The sequence below is a fragment of the Rhagoletis zephyria genome, unplaced genomic scaffold, assembly GCF_001687245.7.
Source record: "Rhagoletis zephyria isolate East Lansing unplaced genomic scaffold, Rhagoletis_zephyria_1.1 Rzeph_scaffold_02949, whole genome shotgun sequence".
Taxonomy (NCBI): domain Eukaryota; kingdom Metazoa; phylum Arthropoda; class Insecta; order Diptera; family Tephritidae; genus Rhagoletis; species Rhagoletis zephyria.
The window spans coordinates 50,025-71,891 of NW_016160033.1; the positions used below are offsets into that span (position 1 = coordinate 50,025).

General features: G+C 31.6%; 2 protein-coding genes across 2 annotated transcripts in view; both read right to left on the bottom strand.

Moving 5' to 3' along the window:
* Positions 1-11,474, bottom strand: part of LOC108368091 (calcium-activated potassium channel slowpoke-like) — a 59,809-nt gene extending 48,335 nt beyond the window's left edge. Inside the window, exons 1-2 of the mRNA XM_017622854.1 lie at positions 11,421-11,474; positions 529-681 (exon numbers count right to left, since the gene is read on the bottom strand). Coding sequence (XP_017478343.1) covers positions 529-681; positions 11,421-11,474 — 207 coding nt within the window. The remainder of the gene's footprint in view (positions 1-528; positions 682-11,420) is intronic.
* A 3,223-nt stretch (positions 11,475-14,697) lies between these two features.
* On the bottom strand, positions 14,698-18,162 carry LOC108368092 (calcium-activated potassium channel slowpoke-like). Its single transcript, XM_017622855.1, has 2 exons — positions 18,009-18,162; positions 14,698-14,878 (listed from the first exon to the last, which is right to left on the bottom strand). Exons 1-2 carry the CDS (start codon positions 18,125-18,127, stop codon positions 14,698-14,700), a joined length of 300 nt encoding a protein of 99 aa, XP_017478344.1. The 5' UTR covers positions 18,128-18,162.
* Positions 18,163-21,867: the final 3,705 nt, after the last annotated feature.

Sequence of the window (21,867 nt, forward strand, 5' to 3'; positions counted from 1 at the left end):
GCTCTAAAGAGAATCGTTGCTCAAATAATTAAAAAGCTATACGTCTAACCTTTATTTAGATAAGAATTACGCAACTATCTGTTATTCAAATGCTTACAAAAAACGGGGTGCTTAAAAAAATAACAATATTCTGATCCGATTCGGCTGGCAGCCACGACTTTGAAAACAGTTTATTTTCCATATCCATCTATTTTGCTCGCTATAAGCACACATTTTTCAAAGCAGTCGCAGAAGAAAGTATCAAAAATGAACTACAAAAACTAAAATCGAAAAGTGCTGATAAAGTTACAGGTTCTCCAAATTCTGAAACAACATATATATGTATCTGGTTTGGCTTGTCAGCGCTGTTTAAACAACGATCTCGCCATTATGCTTGATTCTAATTTTTTTTTTTTTTAAATACTTGACATCCGCATTCGCATACGCATCCGAGGATGTTAGCTGTTAGATATTCGCATCCGCATTCGCATCCGCGGATGTCTAAAATTCTACAACCGCAACATCCCTAATATGTACATATGCACTTACCTTATTATGATATTGCATAAGTTGTATAATCACTCGTATGTCTTCGCTGTAGTTTTTAATTGAGATGACTCGCATAATATTGGCAGCATCTTCGGCATCGGGATCTTGGCAATATTTATTGGCCAGCACCAAACAGGCATCAGCTTCATGTACCTTCAACACGTGAAGAGTAGAAGAAGGAGACGAACAAAACGAACGAACGAACGAAACGAAATAAAATAGAAAGTTAGTACAAATAAATGCTAAAACTTATACATATAGTTACATGGTTTGAATAATAGTAACTGTGTAATACATAGTGATACCAGGCACTCGGAACATATCGAGCCCTAACCGCCAAAATAACGTAAGCGACATTTTTTCGAAATTTTATTTTTGATGCAGAAATGCATCTAGATGCTCTAGGAATATTTCTGCATCTAAAATAAAATTTTGAAAAAAATGTCGCTTACGTTATTTTGGCGGTTAGGGCTCGATATTTTAGTACGTGTGGTAATGAAGCGTATATGACAATGTAGTGAACACAGAAAGCATGGGGGTAGGCTGTGATTCAACATCAGGCCGATCGCATTTATGCAACTTTCACTCAACACACGCATTGTGTGATGAGAAACAATTAAGGGATTTGTTTAGTTCTTTTTCTTAAAGATACCAAAAGGAAAGCAGGATGTGAAGTAAATTTGTATTATAGTTTTTTTTATTTATACAAAGCAATTGTCGATTTATGGAATAATGTTATTGTGGGATGTTATTTAATGAAAATCGTGGTGGTTGTTAAAAAGAAAAGAATTAAGTAACTGTAAAAAAAAACAAAAATAACAAAGCATATATAAATAAATAATTTAAATGTTGCATTCAAATGCACAACAGTGTAACTTTCAACGAAACTTTTCATGCCATGCAATTTTATAGCAATACTTTCGTATATATTTTTCTTTAAAATTTGAATAACTATTTATGTACGTACAACTATATACAATCAAGCATCAGCATATGGCATGCAATACACAAACAGGATAATGGTCACACATATGCGTATACATTAAATATGCAGTAACGTATTTACAGAAATTTACAGGCATATAAATATGCATTCAATAATTTACATACAACTGCCCTTTAAAAATACAATACATACATATGTATATGTATGTAAATGCAAATGAGTATTTTTCGAGCGTAACGTATTTTATCATAAAAAATATTGGAGAATTATAAAATATTAATAAATATATATAAATGTATGCATTGTATGTACAGTAGATTAATTTATTATTTATAACTAAACAATTAAATTCCGCAAAATAATTAATTAAAAGCATTTAAAATTTTTTTTTATATTATCCCTTATTATTTCGTACACACCAGCGATTAGTTTCACACGGCAACACTCGATTAGTTTGACAGCACTTGCAGCAGAAATGAGAATCGCTAGTGCAGCACGATCAAGTTGAAATATATTTACCAGATCGATTTTCGCTCTTTCAATTGCAGTCACATTTTTCAACTTTTATTTCTGAAACCGATTTCCGAAATGTCACAGAAAGTTCTCTGTCTGGCTCAATTTTACATCGAATTACGTGGAAAAGTTAGAAATCTTGCCACGTCTAATACGCTCTTATATAAAATAATTTTGAAATAAGTTAGCCCTGTTTTTTACTGGATGGCGTTTTTGTGCGCAAGAGCTTGCAAGAAACCAGCAAAAGAGAGTAAATTGAGAGAGCGAAAATGACACCTGAACCTGCAAGTTTCTGAAGCTTTTATAGTTGCGATTGATAAAATAGATCTATTTAAGTATATAACAAGATAGGAAATAATTTTTTTTTTCTTAGAAAGTTGCTTCGGAAAATAATAAATTTATCAGCTGTTAGTAAAACTTGCAACTTCTTGCTGGTTTTGCGCTTTCGTACTTTCTTGCATGTTCTCTCAATAGAAGCAATTGTCCGCTTACTCTCTGAAGTTTGGCTACTGGCAAGTTACTGGATAGTTAAATAGTGGAAAGTACAAAAAACCCGGGCATTAAAACTTCGGGCAGGAAATAAAATTAAAGTAACGCCAAGAAATAAGAAAGTTTCCATCAAAAAAGCAATAAAATGAAGTCGCAGAAACGCCACAGAGGCACAAAAATAAAAAAAGTTTAAATTTTTTAATTTGTAAAAATTTCTCTACTACTTTTTGGTCAAATAACACGGCCAATTTTGGCCGAAGCCGAATCGAATCTGCACCCGAACTTCATGCCCGATCTGTTCGCCAAGCGAACCCGAACGCTCGGTCGGACCTTAATGAAATCCCAAATACTTTTGTACTTTGTATTTGTAAGTAAAATTTTGAAAATCACTGATATACTATACATACAAACAATGTGACACTTGACTTTTTTAATTGATACACTTTTTTGCCATTTTAATGCCTAGTGAAAAGGTGATGTATAAGCGATAAGAAATTCAAATCGAAATTGAATAGAAAAAATTTGTAGATATGTCTATTCTGACTATTATGTATATCCAGCATCTAGCTATTTCTAGAGAAGTACTGGGTGCACATTAGGGCGGAGTAATTTTATCGGAGCAAAATTTTCGAAAAAGTGTATAGCAAATTAAAATTCTGCGATTAATTTTAAGCGAAAATGGCGTACAAACCATACACCAAAAATGACGGATGACCCTCCCAGTTTTCAAAATAAAAAACAGTATATGGTATGAAGAAGACACAAAATTTTATAAATGAAAAATTAATTTCGTTCAGGAAAAATTGTAATAAACTGATTTTTCTTATAAAAATTGGGGGGGGGGGAGTTTGTTCACCCTTTTTTCTTTTAATCGAAAGTAGAATTCGTATACATATGCATAAACCTCCTTCGAAAATTAATTACTCCGCCCTAGTGTACATTAATAAATATGTGCATACACATAAAAACATATAAAATATTAAATTTATTTTTACAGTTAAAATTATAGGAACACTCAAGTGGAAAATTGAGTTTATATAAGTATTTACAAAAATATTTACGTATGAATATAGCTTGCATTAGCATATACTAGTATATTTACATATAGACAATACATTGAATTTCCTCTTAAAAATAATACCAAACTTTTGATAAAATAACTGGTTTTATATCCAAGCTATGCCATAACTTGATTTTTTTCTTCAAGAGATTAGTTTTTTATATTGTACATTTGCTGCAAGAGTGCCATAATTCAAAAAAATTTTAAACTCGCGAAAAATGTCTATAAAGTTTACAGTTTACATACGCTCCCATAATAAAAATGAAGACAAGTTTTCTTCAAATGAGCTATGGTTAACAGATGCAGCTATGCAATTTCTACACAACATAGAAAAAGAGAAAACCTTTTTCTCTTGCAGCAAATGTGCGATATGATTTCTCTGAAGGTTCACTTAATGTTAAGGCCCCCTAATATTTTGTAAAGAAAATTTTGCCGTAAAATGGACAAAATTTTGCCTGGAACTTTATTTAGAACACCTAAAAATTACAATACTCGTTGTTTTTCTTTTATCTGTTTTTGAACACCAAGTTGCGTTGGCTCGTTAAGTTCATCAACATACTTACATATGGGTCATTCCATATACAATTTACACCTCAAGGTTTTTTTTTGTGTGAAATATTTTTATTGCGTTCTTTATCGAAAAAAGAAGACGCTTATTTTTTTATTTCATCATGATATTCGACAATCTCGAAAAGACAATTTCCGACATTTTGAACTCGCAGAGAAGTATCTTTTAAATTTTTTGCAGTTAATAAACTATTCGTCGGAGAAAATCAGTTAAGTGATCAAAATGTGCGTAAGTATCTCGGCTTTCTTGTTTAGTGAGAGATAGATTTAAATAAATAATTTTGTGCCATAGAAAATTGCATTTATTAATATAATTTTTATTACTTAACAGCGCGCAGGCATGAACTGCCAGTGCTACGCAGGCATGAAAAACTCGTAACTTCAAGAGTTTTAGTTTTCCGTTCTCAAACTTTAACAGTGCACTCCATAGAGTTTGAAAACTATTTAGAATGCAAAAAAAGAAACACAAATCAAACGGTGTTAATACCAAAAAAAAATGAAATTTTTTAATGGAAAAAATTTTTTATTTAAATCTATTTCACACTATAATGTAAAGCCGAGGCAATTCCGTACATTTTGATTAATTAACTGATTTTCTACGACAAATAGTTTATCAACTGCTAAAAAATTGAAAAAACACGTCTCTGTGAGTTCAAAATTTCGGCATTTTTTTATAGGAGTTTCGATAACGACCGTAAAAAGGAACAGTCCAGCGCCTTCGTCTTGGTGTGAAACGTAGAATACGTGGTAAATATGGTTAAGATCATATCCAAGTCAAAAACGAAAGCACACACTAAGAAAAAAATATCGATAACAAAAGCGATGATAATATCGATTGCGAAATCGATAAAAACATTGATAAAAAAATCGATGAAAATATCGTTATCAAAATTTATAATATCGATGGCAAAATCGATAGCAAAACAGATAACAAAATCGTAAAAAAATATCGATAACAAAATCGACAAAAATATCGATACAAAAATCGATAGCTAAATCGATTACAAAATCAATATCTAAATCGATTACAAAATCTATCAAAAACTCGATTACAAAATCGATAACAGAATCGAGAAAGTCGATAACAAAATCGATTACAAAAGAGATAATATCGATAATAAAACCGATAAAAATGTCGATAACAAAAACGATAACAATATCAATAGTAAAATCGATAAAAATATCGGTAACAAAACCGATAAAAATATTGATGACAAAATCGATAAAAATATCGACAAGAAAATCTGTAAATATATCGACAACAAAATCTATAGTAAAATCTATAACAAAATCTATCAAAAACTCGATTACAAAATCGATAACAGTCGATATATATCGACAACAAAATCGATAGAAAAATCGATAACAAAATCGAAAAAAATATCAATAAACAACTGATAAAAATATCGATAACAAAACCGATAAGAATATCGGTAACAAAATCGATTATAAAATCGATAACTGAATCAATAAAAATATCGATAACAAAGTCGATAAAAAATATTACAAAACTGACAAAATATCGATTATTAATTCGATTGGTCCCGAAAATCTCTAAAATCCCGAAATAGTTCCTAGATTGAGTCTCTGTGCCTCTATCTACATATCGTCGTGTAAAGTACAAAACCTCGTATCGTCATTCTGCAAAACCGCGTAACTGACATTGGCTGCCAAAGATTGGATTTGCTCACACAAGCTCTTGGCTCAATGCTTATCCATTCGTCCTGAAATATACTAGCCACAAATGCGATTGCTTTATAAAAAAGAGAACCATTTTGAAATATAAACGTTTTTTCTCTCTATAAAATAATTTATGCAACCTCACATATGCGGTTTTGCATTATCTTGATACAGGGTTTTGCATTTTGTTGATACGCGGTTTTGCACTTTAAACGACGATATGTACGTATGTATGTAATTACATACATATGTACATACGCTGCGATTAGGTTGTAAATACTGCGCCATCTGTTTAACAAAAGCCGAAGTATTGTGTACTTACACACACATACATATGTACTTTTTGTCTCCTTCCGTCATTCCAACGCATGCACGTGTTTGCAAACGATGACGAAGTGATTTTGTATGGGAAATCATTTATGCCCATAAATTTGAATAAAATAAACATGCTTAGAAGATATCAACCAATACACCCCATATACCAAACGAAAGGAAAACTCTTGAATTTTTTATTAAAGGAAACAAAAACAAAATCATTCGAGCCTCGAAAACCGCTTGGTAATAAAAAAAATAAAATAAAACTGTTTTCAAAAATTTTTTTTGCCTTTAAATCCTCAATATTTGTGGAATTTATATAAAATCTGTACACGATAATATTTCTATTACTCCAAAAAATCTATATCCCGAAAATGAAGGTTATATCTGCACATCATAAGCTGTTGGAGCCCAAAATTGACGCCAAAATAAGCCAATGTTTACCGTTCTTTTTACGACAAACACCGAATTGGTTACTTACAAAAATGAATCTGTCTTTAGGTTTGGAATTTTATCTGTGAAACGCCACACTCTTCTATGAAATCGCTTCATTAGTTCTCATGCAATAAGCGTTTTCGTGAAGCTCTAGAAATTACAACTACAACATTTCAGCATAGCCTCCATATCGAAACGTAAGACGTGTCCTACGTCAAAAATATATTTCGCACCAAAAGAAAAATGGAGGTGTAAATTTTGTATGGAATGGCCCATATGTACTATCAAGCGAATTGATTTCCTAATAGCAAGGCACCTGACACGCCTAAATATTTAACTACTACATTAAGCAGTGACATTTTCACATAATTTTATTTTTTTACATAAATAAAGATATCAGACAAATAATACAAACAGTGAAGAAGTAACCAATTATGAGACCACATTTTTCACATTTGTTTCAGAACACAATGGTTAGACGTATATTGTTGTTGATTTTGTTTTTGTTTTTTACCAATCATTGCCAAATTCACATCAATACATAAATATTCACACACTTATGCATGTATGTATATATGTATAATTGATGGCATTTTGTGTGATTCTGTGTTAGTGTGTATGACAATGTGAACATTTATGGACAATAAATTAACCAATTATACACAATACAACTTCTGTGAGCATTGTAGTTACAAATAATGAAATGAAAATAAGATTTGTTAAGCAATAACAGAAACGTAAACGTGTTAATTAATGTTAATTCAACAAATTAGTTTATCAAATATGTATTTAGTCAAGATGAATCCAAATTAGGAGTGAATTGAATGTAACTAAATAAACTTTGTGCTAACACAATAACAACAAGTGATAAAGCGAATCGATCGTTTACCTTAACCCGTTGCAGATCAATTGGATTCATAATTGTGCCTTGAAAGAATTCCACTGTCGTAAAATGACGCTTGAATAAACCCTCAAGTTCCAAGTCGGGTGGTTTACTTTTGAAATTTCAGTTGAAAATTTTGTGTGGTTTTACATACATATGTAATTAGGTGATTTGTGAAAGTGTGCGTTATGGAAGTACCAGCAGGAGTTAAAAATACAGCAGGTGTATGACACCGTCAAAAATAAATATTCAGTTTTCAAAAACAAGGCGTATTTTTTTTATTGAAGCCATGTGAGGACATTGTTTTAATGTTTTGTATTTGTAGTTGTTTTGTTTTAAATCACGTCAGGTGTTGTTGTTTGAATTTTTATTTTTTTTTGTAGGCAAATTTGAAGATTCACAAAAATTGTTGAGTAGTAGGTAATTTCAATATGGAATGGAAGAAAAACAAAATTTTGCAAATAATTAATTTCATATTGAAATGAGCATCATAATAAGAGTAAAATTAGTAAAATAAACGTAAGATTACTACCCGAAATTTAAAAAAAAAGCTTATGTGTTAAGTGACGTAAATAGATATTTAAAAAATATATATTTTCGTAAAGATATGCAAAATAATATTTACAGATTGTATGCACCTTTGGAATATATCTTTACTAGATCGTAATAAGTACGCTTTATATTATTGATATAATTTTGTTTGCATATGGCAATGAAAAAATTTTCGTTAAGCGAGCCTAACTTAATTTTTAGTTGATGTCAAAAACACTAATTTTAATTTCTATGCTCCCATTCTTTCTATCAGCCCCTACCTGCAGTTCACACATAGCAACGGTAAAAAATTAAGTTTAAAAGAGAAAAGCTCCATTGGTAGACAAATATGCATGTTCAAATTTAACTGTTTTTCAAAAAGGTTTCGGCATATTAAATATACAAAAAAAAAATTTTTTAGAAACGAATTGATGCTTAAAAGCACCGGTATTCAGAAATAATTGAACTCAATTTGAAGTTTTAATAGTTTTCAGTTACAATACTTGTACTCAGTAAAGTTTGCCATTCATTTGACGTAGTTTATAATAAAAATAATATTTTAATCTGACTAAAGTGCTGCCAGCTTTTGAGACTTCTATACTAAGTATTTATATTTAAATAAAGCATGTGTATATTTAAATAAAGGAAATAATTAACGCTCTCAAAAATACAAGATCCTCAAAAGTATCGATACTGAAGAACTCGATCGCCAAAAGTACTCAATACTTGACAACACTACTTTGTACCGTGGCAGACCTTGGGAGAGGATGCAATGTCACGATAGGCCATTAATGTTTTGTTTGATTTGTTGCGACTGGATTTTGACGATCCAAGAGCAAGCAAGGAAAACGATGTGTCATTACTTCATTAGTTTGCATTGTGGCATGGCAATCGGAGTTACCGGCATAGAGAGTTGTTTAGAAAATTGTTGGAGCAGTATCTCTATTGCTTTTCTGGTACCTAATGAAAAAATGACACCTAAAGTTTCTTTTGAAAGAAAGCTACACCTATGAAAACTTTTAAAGTTTGGCATAAAAAATACGGAAATTTAAGTTAGCCTCGCTTTTTAGTATTAAATCCATTTGGTTTAATATTAATTACAAAAAAAAAAATATATATGTTTGATTCTTATTTTAAACTTAACTAGTTTTGAAACTTTAGTAATACACATTTTTTCTAAAAACGAAAGCGCTAAGTACGTAGTAATACAAAATTTTAAGACGTAACTGTATATTTCTGCAAACTGCTAATATTATAGAAAAACGAATTTATTATTGCATAATTAATAAAAAATCAACAATAAGAAATTCTACTTAGATAAAATTACACTAAAGTTTTTAATATGCAAACTATTTGCTATTAAGATATGGAAAATATAAAGTCAATTTCATATTTTTTTTTATTAGTTGGCTGTCAATGAAAGCGGAGGTTTATTGAAAAAAAGTAGTTGATTTAATAAGTCATAAACATTCTAAAAGAAAAACGCTGCGGAAAAACTATGTTTACATACCACTAAACGCTCTAGAAACAGAATAAGAAATCGTTGGCAAAGATTTACTACTTGAAACTCTCAAACAAGACAATATCGATTAAGGAAAAACGTCATTCCAAATTGAAGCGGTGATGAGGAATAAAATTTCATGTGTGTAATGCATCCTTTCAAAGTACACAATAGAACAAAATTAATTAATAAAAAATATAGGAAAAAAATGTCGACGAAAAGTCATAGAAAATCATGGAGAATGGCCAGCCAGGAAGAAAGATAAAGCGCTATTGCGTTTACAAAGAAAAAACAAAAAAAAAAAATAAACAAAAATGTCACTCGAACCCAATCAATCAAAATCAATGGCGATTTGAAAGCAAAATAACAAAACGGAATCTCTGGTGGACAAAGCACTAAAAAGGAACAAAAAAAGTGTAGGACAAAAAGAAGTAGAAAATATGGCCAGTGGCAAATTTTATGATTAGACAAAATGAGCTGAGGGCGCAAAACTACAAAGCAAAAAATGGTAGGTGGGTGTTTGGAATGGTAGTAGCGGTGGAGTATCAAATAAGAGTAGAAAAATAGAAAACTTTTCCGACAGACATACACACATTTGGTTCAATCCATTTCAAATCCAGTAATAGTAGGAATTGACAATTTTTGATTTTGGTGAATTTTGATTAGAAGTTTTTATATAACGAAGTTCCGCCAAAGTTATGCAACTTTCTAAATTCCAAAATTTTCAGGAATAATGCATGTTTATTTTTTGAATATCTCGAAAACTGTTATAGCTATTGCTAAAGAGAAAAAAATATATAAATGAAAAAAAAAAAATATATACATATATGTACTCTGCCGGAACAAAGTATTGGCACAGCAAATTTTTCACAATATATGCATCAATTTTTATTCTAATATTTTTCCGCCAACTTTTTTTTATTTGTTCACTCAACAACAAAAAACATAAAAATAAAATTCCTAAACTTTGTGCAAAACTCGCGAAAATTCAGCAAATTTTCATCAAAATTTTAAAATTCTGCATACTCAAAAAAATTCTAAAAAATTATTAAAAAGTTGCAAATTTTGCTGAATTTTCGCGAGTTTTGCACAAAGTTTAGGAATTATATTTTTATGTTTTTTGTTGTAGAATGAATTATATTTTTATACGAAATTAGCGGAAAAATAACGAAAATTGTTGCATATTTTGTGAAAAATTTGGTGTGCCAATACTTTGTTCCGGCAGTGTATGTATATATTTTTTTTACAGAATTTTCAAATTAAAAAAATAGTAAAAGCAAAAGCTTATAGGAATTTTTGGTTCAATTGCTTCTACTATAGAGAATACCTCCAACTGGTCTTAAAAGATGTTAAATTTTTAAAAGTTTTTTTATAGATATCTATTAAATTTTGAAATTTAAAGAAAAAATCATGTCTTTAAGATACGCCTTGAAAACAATTTTTGCTTGTACGATTTTTTTAAATTTCGAAATTCTGAAATTTTTGTATTTTTTGGAGACAATGGTCAAGTCTGTTAATAATCTGCGGGTTTCAACCAACCAAATAACGTTCATCTACAGCGTACTGCGTGATAGAGCATAGAGTCAACAAGTGCCCTCCGCAAGGTGGTGTTCTCTCTCCTCTGCTCTGGATTGCTGCTGCAAACTACCTTCTAGAGGAACTGGAAAAAGGGAGCTGGCAGAATGCAGATGATGTGGCTGACTTGTAATCCCTTTTTTTATCTAGCTCAAGGCTACCTGAATTAAGTAACCAAGTGGGCAGTCAACTGGATGGAACTGGTCTTATTTACCAGGAACTACAAGTAGGAAGCTGTCGTGGAAGCTTAACATTGTAGGAAAGGGCGTCGGTTGCCTTGTACTGCTCTAGGAGAGGGAAAGTAATCCATTGGCTCTATAAAACCATCTTGTTTTGCGGCGCTTTTGTCTGGTGGAACTCACTAGTGAAAGTTGTTAAGCAACTGGAGCGTGCACACCGGATCGCCCTGCTCGACATTAGTAGCCACAGCTACACTGGCGCTTAACGTCATGTTGAAACTTGGACCTGCTGATATTGGAAGAATTCTTGCAGCATGATATGCTATTGGGCTCAGGGACACGGGGTGGTTAACTGGCTCGAAATTTGGAGACTCTGGAGTTCTTTAAGGCTTTGACGGATAGATTACTGCGCCACAAAATGTCTCCCAGTATCTCCGTCTCTGCCTAGGTTCCTTCAAGAGAGGACTGGGTAGGGTGGGGGTCCTGGAAGAAGGGAGCGGTAAACTTCTTAACGGATGGCGAAAAACTTGAAGGCAGGGCTGGTGGAGCTGTAAATCGGTAAGGGAATGTCTGACCTCGATATCACTCGCGTCGCAGTACTTCGTAGTAACGGTAGTTTGGGTGCTGGGTCACAGTGACATCATGGGAAACTTTGCCTTCGGGCAACCACTTTGACCTAACCTAACCCATATATAACCTTAAATTTTATCTTTAAAACGATATTTTGAAGAATTAACTTGCAAAATGCAGGAAGTTGTAAAATTTTTAACTTTCGAAAAATTTTTTTTTTTTTTCCTTTGGCAGAACTTCGTTATATGATAAAAGAAAAGTTCTAAGCAAAATTCATCCAAATAAAAAATGATAGATTCTAACAACTGGTCGATTTTCCATGTATTGACCCATATGTACATAGCCAGTATAGGCAGAGCGATTGTTAAGCCAGGACGAAAATATGGGCGAATTTATGTACATACATATTTATGTACGTAGGGAGATAATAGGTAAATCCTTAAAATCGTATGCATTGGTATACATACATACATATGTACGTACATACTCAAGTACATAGTTGTGGTAGCGATGAATTGGGATGGTACTATGGCAATATGGGAATTGGTCGAAAGCTCGCTGCATAGGGACAATGATGATGGTGATGTTTGCACTATGGTGGCTATTTTATACTACTGCGCAGATACACATGTGTCGTAACCGGCTAGGGGCAGGGACGCAGAAGGTGAATATCTGCTAAAATTTGTCTATGGCCACGAAAGATGAGGCGCACTCTATCATCTGGCAAGCATACATACTAGGGCGGTCAAAAAAAAAAAGTTAAGTCGGAAGTTTAATGCACTCACCCCCTAGAATTATTCTATATCGAAAAAATATTTCCTTGTTTTTTTATATTTTTATCAGGGTTCGTATTTGCACACACATGCTCTGCTCACACACACGCCAGATACACATTCAACTTGCACTCACTGCTCATACACATGTGTGTGCATAAGTGGAAAACAAACTCTGCTCACAGAAAAGTGTGTGCTGTTTGTTATTAAGCACATGCACATGTGTGTGAGCCGATTTTTGTACAAATTTCAGCCCATGCACATGCACATAATATATTTTTAAAAGAGTTTGTTTATTAAACGGTTTTTTTTTGAAAGACAATTCGATAAAAAGTGAGATGTTGTTTGTTTTTTATATTACAGAAAACATATTAAAAAATTATTTTAAGATTTGAGTTAGAAATCGAAGTGTATAAGTTTCTCTACGCAAAGCACGCACATGTGCGTGTGCCTTATATTAATAAAAATAAAGTACACACATGTGCCCGTGCTTTTTACCAAACGGCACACACATGTGATGTGAGCAAGTTTTTAATTTTTTATATGCACAGCACACATGTGTGAGCGTAAAATGTTAGGATGTGCTGCGCATGTGTGTGCAAATACGAACCCTGATTTTTATACTAAAGAATTTTAATTTAAAAGACTTTTTAGTGGTCCCCCATTGCATTTTTCTCCTATAAATTGGAGTTACTATGAAAAAGTGGGTAAATAAACAATTAGGTAATATTACTGGAAATGTTCTGAGGGCAAACAAAGCTTTCCGATCGAAAAATATTAATTTTCAAGAATTATGTACCATTTCTATGAAAGTTCTTTTTTTTCTTATATAACCCTGCAAAAAGTTGCACTAGGTTAAATACTAGTACAGGCCCACGCTACATTGTAACCAACATTAGTAACGAAATTGGTCCCAACATATAGAGAAAATATGGTTACATTAACATTGCGGTGTCATTGGACCTGACTCTCTGACCTCTGGTCCAACGCTGCATAATATGGGACCACCTAGACAACTACCCCTTTTGGACCATGGACTGCATATCATACGATTTTGTATATACCGAATATTTGAAAATCGCCGTGCCCATAGGCTATGAAGAGGTGGTGGTCCTTTTACACATACTACTTTAAAACTATGTCCCAGCAGACCACCTGGTCCTAAAACTTTTGCAGGAAAAATACAAGGAAAACTTTGACCACTAAATATGCAGTCGATTTTTTGATTTCAAAATAAAAAAAATAGGGTTTTATTTTTTCGATATAGAACAATACTAGGTGAGAGCATGAAAATTCCGACTTTACCTTTTCACACACACCCACATCCCTTTATTCAGTTTGCACCCGCACAGAAACATACATACATACTATGTACATTAGTGTGGTCCAAAAAATTAAAGTCGAAATTTTAATGCCGGCACCCCCTATGATTGTTCTATACCGTAAAATATATGTACCACTATTTTTTTATTTTATATGGGGACAAACAACTCTAGAGACTTCCAGTATCAATATCCAATTCTTTTTTTAACCTGTTTTTAAAACACTAAAGATTTTTTATTGGTCCGCTCATAGCATTTTTGGTGTTTTTCGCGAACCTATGAAATATAGTTAGCACGATGGTCAAAGAAAGAATTGGGTATTATTATTGGGAATCTCTTGAAGAGAAACAGCGTTTTCCGATCAAAAAATATTGATTTTCAAGAGTTTTGTACCATTTCTAGGAAATTTTGTTTTTTTTTCCCCATATAAAATACATGGAAAACTTTGAGCGCTTTGAGCACTCCTTAAATATTATTTGATTTCAAAATAAAAAAAATAGGGTTCTATTTTTTTCGGTATACCTAGAACAATCCTAGGGGGTGCCGGCATTAAAATTCCGACTTTGCTTTTTCCACATGCTTTTCTGGATCACCCTAATGTACAGGCATATATGTACTTCTTGCGCTCTATGTACATTCATACAAACAACCTTAAAACAAAAAGTTTGATTGCAATATCATTTGCACTGACATAGAAGAATTGCGTGTATCGGCCAGTAATTTATTTAGTTTTTTTTTTCACCTAAGGCACAGTGGGGCTTGGTTTGGATTTTTTTTCGCAGCTGGTATACAGTTTAAAATGTGTGTTGGGGTTTTTTTATTTGGTCTTTTTAAGGTTTCAAGGACTTGCAGTAAATGGTGTGGTTTTTATTTTCTCTTTGCGTTTGTTGCTGTTTTGTGTGTACCTTGACTCGTTCCAAATCGACTGCATTCATCATGGTGCCCTGAAAAAACGCCACTGTCGTATAGTGACGTTTCAGCAGACCTTCTAGCTCCAGATCAGGCTCCTTGCTATATACAGATTTGGTTTAGGATGTTCATATGGAGTTATTAATTGTTGGTTAAGATTCAGATTATGAAATAAAGTTATTAATGCTTGTTAATATAAAAAAAAAAACGAATATGTCGCTGAATCAAGAAATTTTAATGATATTCATTGTGTTTGCTTTTTAATTGTTTTAGTAATTGCAATTAGTGATAGTGCAGGAAATTGAAATAAATTAATTTTTACTTAATATGCATATATACTTAATTTATTTGAATAGTATAAACTGTTGCAAACATTCCCTATATAAAAAATACATATTTTAAAAATTTACTAGTTCCAGAACAAAGTGCATCATTTAGTATTCCCAACATTTTTATGCTTCTAGTATGTCTACAAAAATTGCTAGTACCACCACACTGTAATAAAAATATTTTTTTTTTTACAAAATCAAATATCTCAAGAACGAGAACAGATAGCAAATAAAAATAATGCATATAACGATATTTTAAAGCCTTTGAGATAAAAATTTTTTGGAAAAGTAGTATCGTTCAAAAAAATAGTTAAAATAACTTTGGAAAATATGTTTTGAATTATGTTATTTTTGGACCCGAAATCTTTTAAAAAATGTTGAAACGTTGTTGTTGTTCCAAAGCAGGGGATTTTCCGGTAAGTAATTACGTTCCTTATATGTTAAACGACGTGCTAAGTTAGAAAATCTCTTCAGTGGTCTTAAGAACTAGAAAATGGGTCGAATTTCGACAGTAACTCACCCTCCAAGTATTGCTTAAAGTGTTGAATGATTTTTCTACAAGACTTAGACTCACAATTTCATGTAGATAGTTTTCCGTGGATCTTGCTTTTATTTTTATGTACGCAAGTTGTGCATTTGAGCGTATCGTCAACAGGGGAAAGCAATCTTAAGCATAGTATTCTGTTCCTGTTTCACGTGAAAACGCTGTCGAATTGTATATAGAATTTTTTTCTGTGAAATAAGTGTGAAATTCAGCGTTGCCATTTTATATTTTTATTGGGTTTTAGCTCCTAGCTCTTTCTTTAGCTCTTTTCAAATTTATCTAGCACTTTTTTTAGCTTCAGAAAGTTTTAGTTGTTAAGCAGTTGATAAAATGGAAAATTTCGAAATGCAGTGTATCCACCATAAACTCTTGGATCTAGGTTAAAGAATTCAAAAATTAATTAGAAGAAAATCCATTTTCTGATAGCGCAGATTTTATTTTACCTTACTAACTTTACCTTTAAGGAGAGCTGAAAGTAAATCTTTGCAGAAAAATTTTGCGAAAAAATTATTCAATTCAAATATCTGAAATTACAGACTTTAACAGTTTGTAATGTATATTTAGTTCACTCCTATTAATGCCATATCAACGAATTCGAAATATATGCACCTTACTTTGGGTTTAAAAGATTTTTTCAGCACTTAAACATATAAAATCCGTTGTTTTTATTAAAGTTTCCGAAAATGTAAAAACAACCTTAGGTCAATAAATGCTCAACCTTAACAAAAATATATAGCTCTTCTTTTTAGCTACTTTCAGTATCATTTAGCTCTTTTTAGCTCTTTTTTCGACCGTTTTAACTCCAAACGAAATTTTTCTCTGGCAACACTGGTGAAATTCCAAAACACTTCCTCAGCAAAGTAGTATCTGTTCACGCTGTGAAAAAGCTTGCAACATGTTGGCAACATGAAGCCAGCAACACAATTATCATGACATTTTTAAATGCATATGTACATTTTAAATTGTGTGAAAACTGACAGTTTATCGAATTCAGTAGCGGCAAAAACAAAGGAAGGTTAAGTGGTTAAACCTTACCCAAACCGATCGTAAAACTTTATTTCACGAATGGCTAATTTTTATTAGTTTAGCAGGAAGGTAATCCCTCAAGGTTTAGCTTAAAATGGTTCCAGGGATATACCCTGTGATCATGTAACTTTCAAGAAGGTGTCACGCCCGTTTTTGTATGCATATATCGATTGGAAAAATACTCATCTCAGTATTCTAGGTAAATGCTTCCAGAGGTATGTATCTATGCGTCACCAGAATTTTAGTTTAAATGGGTTACCCCTGGCTCTTTTCAATGGCTGCGATAACGTTTTCATATACCCCCATTTTTCATAGGTTTGGGATTTAATTCATTTATCTCCATTCCAGCTAAGAAATATATAATGTGGATATATTAAAACAGCCTCCAAAACATTTACTAAAGATGCCTCTGAACTACACAAATCAGTTTGATTGAAAATTTGTTTTTATTTATTTATTTTATACTTCACTTTTGGGTGTGTAAAAATTTCATGTGAAAATAATATGTGTTACTGGAAAAATTTTACGGCTACGAACTGACTTCTAACCTTTATATGTAAATATCTATATCAGTGAAAAAAGTGGTTCTATATTCTCAGTTGGCAAAAAAACTTAAGGATCGATTTTTTCTAGACATCACCGGGAGTTGACGTTGCATCAATCGATGCGCAAAGCCAGCTTGCTAACCGCTGAGCTAAACACACCCCGTAAACTCTTGCTGCTTATCCATCATGTACTATGAATTAAAAAATCTAGAAAAACAATGCTGATGGAGTAGGAATCTTCATAAGAATGTCAATCGAAAAATATAAATTTACTGATTACGAAAACTTCAAGAGAATCAGTATGTACCAAGCTTATAAATACATACATATAAAAAAAAATGTTAAGAAGCAAAATGTTCGGAATATAAATAAATGCAGATAACGGTACTTTTTCAATAACCTGTTATAATGTTTGAAATATTAGCAACAGTTTGAATAAAGTAATTATATATAAACTGTTAACTACAGCACTTTCATATACATACATATGCATATTCGCATAAGCTAAGAATAAATCATATATGCATGTAATCCTAGCAACGTTAGTCTATTGTACTATCAATTTCTGCATACAGTATATATGTATGCAAATTTCCTGAATGGCGCATAAGCACACAAAGCCATTTAAAAAAAAAACAAACTTACATAAGTATAAACAAAGAATCATATACATATAGTTACTTACATAGAAGTGCATATATGCATGAAAATAACATACAAACATACATTTGTATGCTTAGCCACTTAAGAGTACATTGACAAAAGTTTTGAAAAATTCAAAAACTTACCGATGTAAAAATACAACCTCCACATCCACATCCTCACGATCCTCGTGCAGGAAATCCTTTAAGAAATGCGACACCGACTCGTACGTTATATGTCCGCAAACGACAATATGTCTATGCATTATTGTTGGGGTGAATCAACGGCACCGCACCAATCAAAAAGTCAGCCAGGCACGCACGCACGCAAGAGAGGTGTGCAGTCAGAAATGTCGCAATACGAGTCCCAGCCCATGAAAGTTCAAAGGACGTAGGCCGCGCCAACAGCACAAGAGACAAAGTGTCATAATGCGGGTACGTATACCAGGATGATGATGACGCAGCATTTACATTTTGATCGTCGTGTTGGGTGTGTGTATTTGTGACAAACGGTTTTACATATACAATGCAATGCGTTGCAAATTCGTTTTTATGTTTGAGTGATAAGAAGAAATGAAATATTCGATTAGAAAAAATGGTATTGGCAGGTGATTAGACGAGAAAAATTACAATACAATAACAAGTAGAACTGAATTTAGTTTATAGATATAATACGTTGTAATATATTGATAAGTATGTATATGTAGATATTTAAATGAATACAGATTCATATATATCGTCGTTTAAAGTACAAAACCGCGTATCAGCAAAATGCAAAAACCGCGTATGTGAGATTGCATACATTTTTTTCTAGAGAGTAAAAACACTTATATTTCAAAATGGTTCTCTTTTTTATAAAGCAATCGGATTTCTGGCTAGTATATTTCAGCACGAATGGATAAGAATTGAGCCAAGAGCCCGAGTGAGCAAATCCAATTTTTGGCAGCGAATGTCAGTTACGCGGTTTTGCAGAATGGCCATACGCGATTTTGTACTTTAAACGACGATATGTAAATGTGTTTGAATATGTTTCTTTATGTATGAATGTGATTTGCTATATGTGTGTGCATGGAAGTGTATTGTACTGTTGTTGTATTATAAATACCCGGTCGGAAAAGATCATATAAGCATGTAATGCACCCTAATGGGGTGGTAAAAAAAAAAATCCATGTGAAGAAGCAAAGTCGGAGTTTATATATACAAATTTCAATCTTTTTTCACTTCTTCAAAAGCTATAAAAGAACCAAATTTAACATTTTTTCGTCCATAAAATATGGAATTGACCTGAGGTCCAGAAAGCTTTGACGGGTTTTACTCTTTGAACATTCGGTATTAGTCCGTCCCTAAATTTGTGATACACTGTGCTATGAGATATACAAAAGTATTTACGTGTTCGACTTCCTGTTAGTTTGCAGTCACAAAATACCAGAAATTTGTGAAAACGACTAAGAGCAAGTCTTTAAAGTCATACATGATCAAATTTCCTACTGGGTACTTATATACATACATTTGTAAGTAATTGCTTATAATTTTTTTTTCTATTTATGTATGTATGTATATTTAGATATATATTTGTACGAGTATACATTTATATGTGTATACATATATATACATAGCGGTTAAAAGCTTAAGTTAATTTATGTAATTATTTAACAGGGTCAAAATACAGATATATGTACATAGTTAGATGTGTAAGTATTATGTATGTATATTATTTATGACATAAAATTTTGGCCTTAATAAAATGTGTTTGTTGGTTTACAATGAAAATTATGAAACTGTTGTGTTTTTTGTGTGTTCTTATTTGATGTTAATTTATAGATATCTATGTATGTATGCATGTATATGTACATGTACATGTTATGTGCTGGACGCAGCTCCAAATGTGTCAGTGTATGCTAATGCGCATTTCTAGCGAATAACCTTTTAAGCAGGCTTTATTTCTAAAACTTGCATTTAATGCATCGAGTGAGTATAAATGTACATATGTACATGTGTACAAAAATAGAGCTAAACCTATGCCATATGCTTGTGGTTGTGTGTTGTTTGAGTTCGTTTTTCAAATTGTGTGTTTGAAGTTTTGTGTGCGCATATATTTTCTTAAAACATATTTTTTTGTATGTATTTGTGTTTCTCTTAGTTAAAGTTTAGTAGTAAATTACATACATACATATGAAATATAATATTGCATGTATGTCTTTGTTGCATTTGATATTAAATAAAAATCATAAAAAAAAACAAATTTTAGATTTAGAAGGGAAAACTCGAAATAATTAAGCATTTAAATCGTAATAATTAATATTTTTAAATGCCGGATAAAAAAAATAGAATCATATACATACATATAATATGTATACATATTAACAAGAAATCAGAAATTATATGATAATTCAAACTTATATATGTAAAATTAAAAGAAATTTACAGCTAAATATTTAGTCTGCTACCCCGGAGTTAATATCAAATAAAATGTATACTACAGTTTGAACAAAGAAAAGGTTTGGAAGGGAAAGTTATTAAATACTCTTAAAATTATTAGTCAGGCAAATGGTGAACAACCCTAAGGTGGTCAAAACTATTATAAATTCGTAGAATTTATTGGGCCAGTTTTTAAAAGTGTTTTGTTGCCTGAAACTAGTCATTAATTAAAATTTTTCATTAGTAAGTTGTGTCTCAATTTATTATTATTACAGTTAGTATTATATTATTACTCAGTTGGCTTTTGGCTATTTGAGCAACCTAGGGATGTTTCGAAATTATTAGTTTCGATCAATGAAAATTCTTCAAATCGTTTGATGGAAAAATGCTTGGCTTTGTTCCAATCTTGAAAAACAAATTATTTTACATTTTACGATTAATAAAATTGAAAGGGCTACCAGGTTTTTTGTTTGTTACTTTTAGTTATTTATAAAAAAATAACGGCCACAATTTGTTTTTGTTGAAAATTTATACTTTTGAAAGCGCTTACTGAGAAATGAAGATTGAGGGCTGAAAATCTTCCAGTTTTTTTTTTCGTGAACGACAACGAAACTTTAATATATGCAAAAAAAATCGTAATTTTATTTGACACAGTTTAATTTTCATCAAAGTTAAGTTTAAATGGCCGTTGGTGCGAGGAAACGGAAAAAATATATAGATATACTACACTAAGGGAGAAAATTTTAAAATCAAATAGAAACGCGATTTATCTTACTATAAACGTCAACGAAAGTACTCTATATTGGAAAATATTTAATTCAGTTATACGCACATTAAAGTGGCTGCGTTCGATCTGAAAAATCATCCGTGAAGTGACTAATCAAAACAAAATCCAAAAAAAAAAATATTTAAGTTGCATGTTGTCTGCAGTGGAATTCGAGCCCTGATCATGTCTGAATATCAAACAAATTGTGGCAAGCATCCTTGCGCAGTCAGCTACACCCAGACATATAAATTTTGTAGCCTATTAAATTTAAGTAGGTAAAAGTACAAATTTTTTAGACGATGGAAATCGCGTTGATTTTTAATAATTTTTTTGGCCAACGGTTTTTTGCATTTTATATGAAGGAAATCAGCGTGATTTTCTAGCGTTTAAAGTTTACATAAAATTTATAAAATTTAATGGGCTATAAATCAGCTTACCTGAAATTTTAAAAATTTTGGTTGAATTTGTTAAAGTTTCTTGAATTTTTACAGTTTTTATAAAAGGTTTGAAATGTGGATTTATCAGCTGACGACAAGTCATCTCATCTCATGTCATCGAAGATAAAATATCCTCGCGTTTTTGTATCTTTTTGTTAGTTTAAATCAAATTTAAGTTAATTTTGCTTTTTTATTTTGTTTTATAATTTATTTGTAATTTTTTAAATTTAATTTTATTTTATTTCATTAAACTAGATACGTTTTATTTTGCTTTCTTTTATTTTATTTTTGTTTAAATTAATGCTATTTATTTTATTTCATTTGGAGAATTATTTTATTTTATTTTATTATTATCATTAATAAAAATTTATTAAATTTTTAACTT

Excerpts from the sequence above, each read along its gene's own strand:
- LOC108368092 (XM_017622855.1), bottom strand. The coding sequence starts at position 18,127 with ATGCATAGACATATTGTCGTTTGCGGACATATAACGTACGAGTCGGTG. Across the intron at positions 14,879-18,008 it reads GAGGTTGTATTTTTACATCG|CAAGGAGCCTGATCTGGAGC; the intron begins GTAAGTTTTTGA and ends ATCTGTATATAG.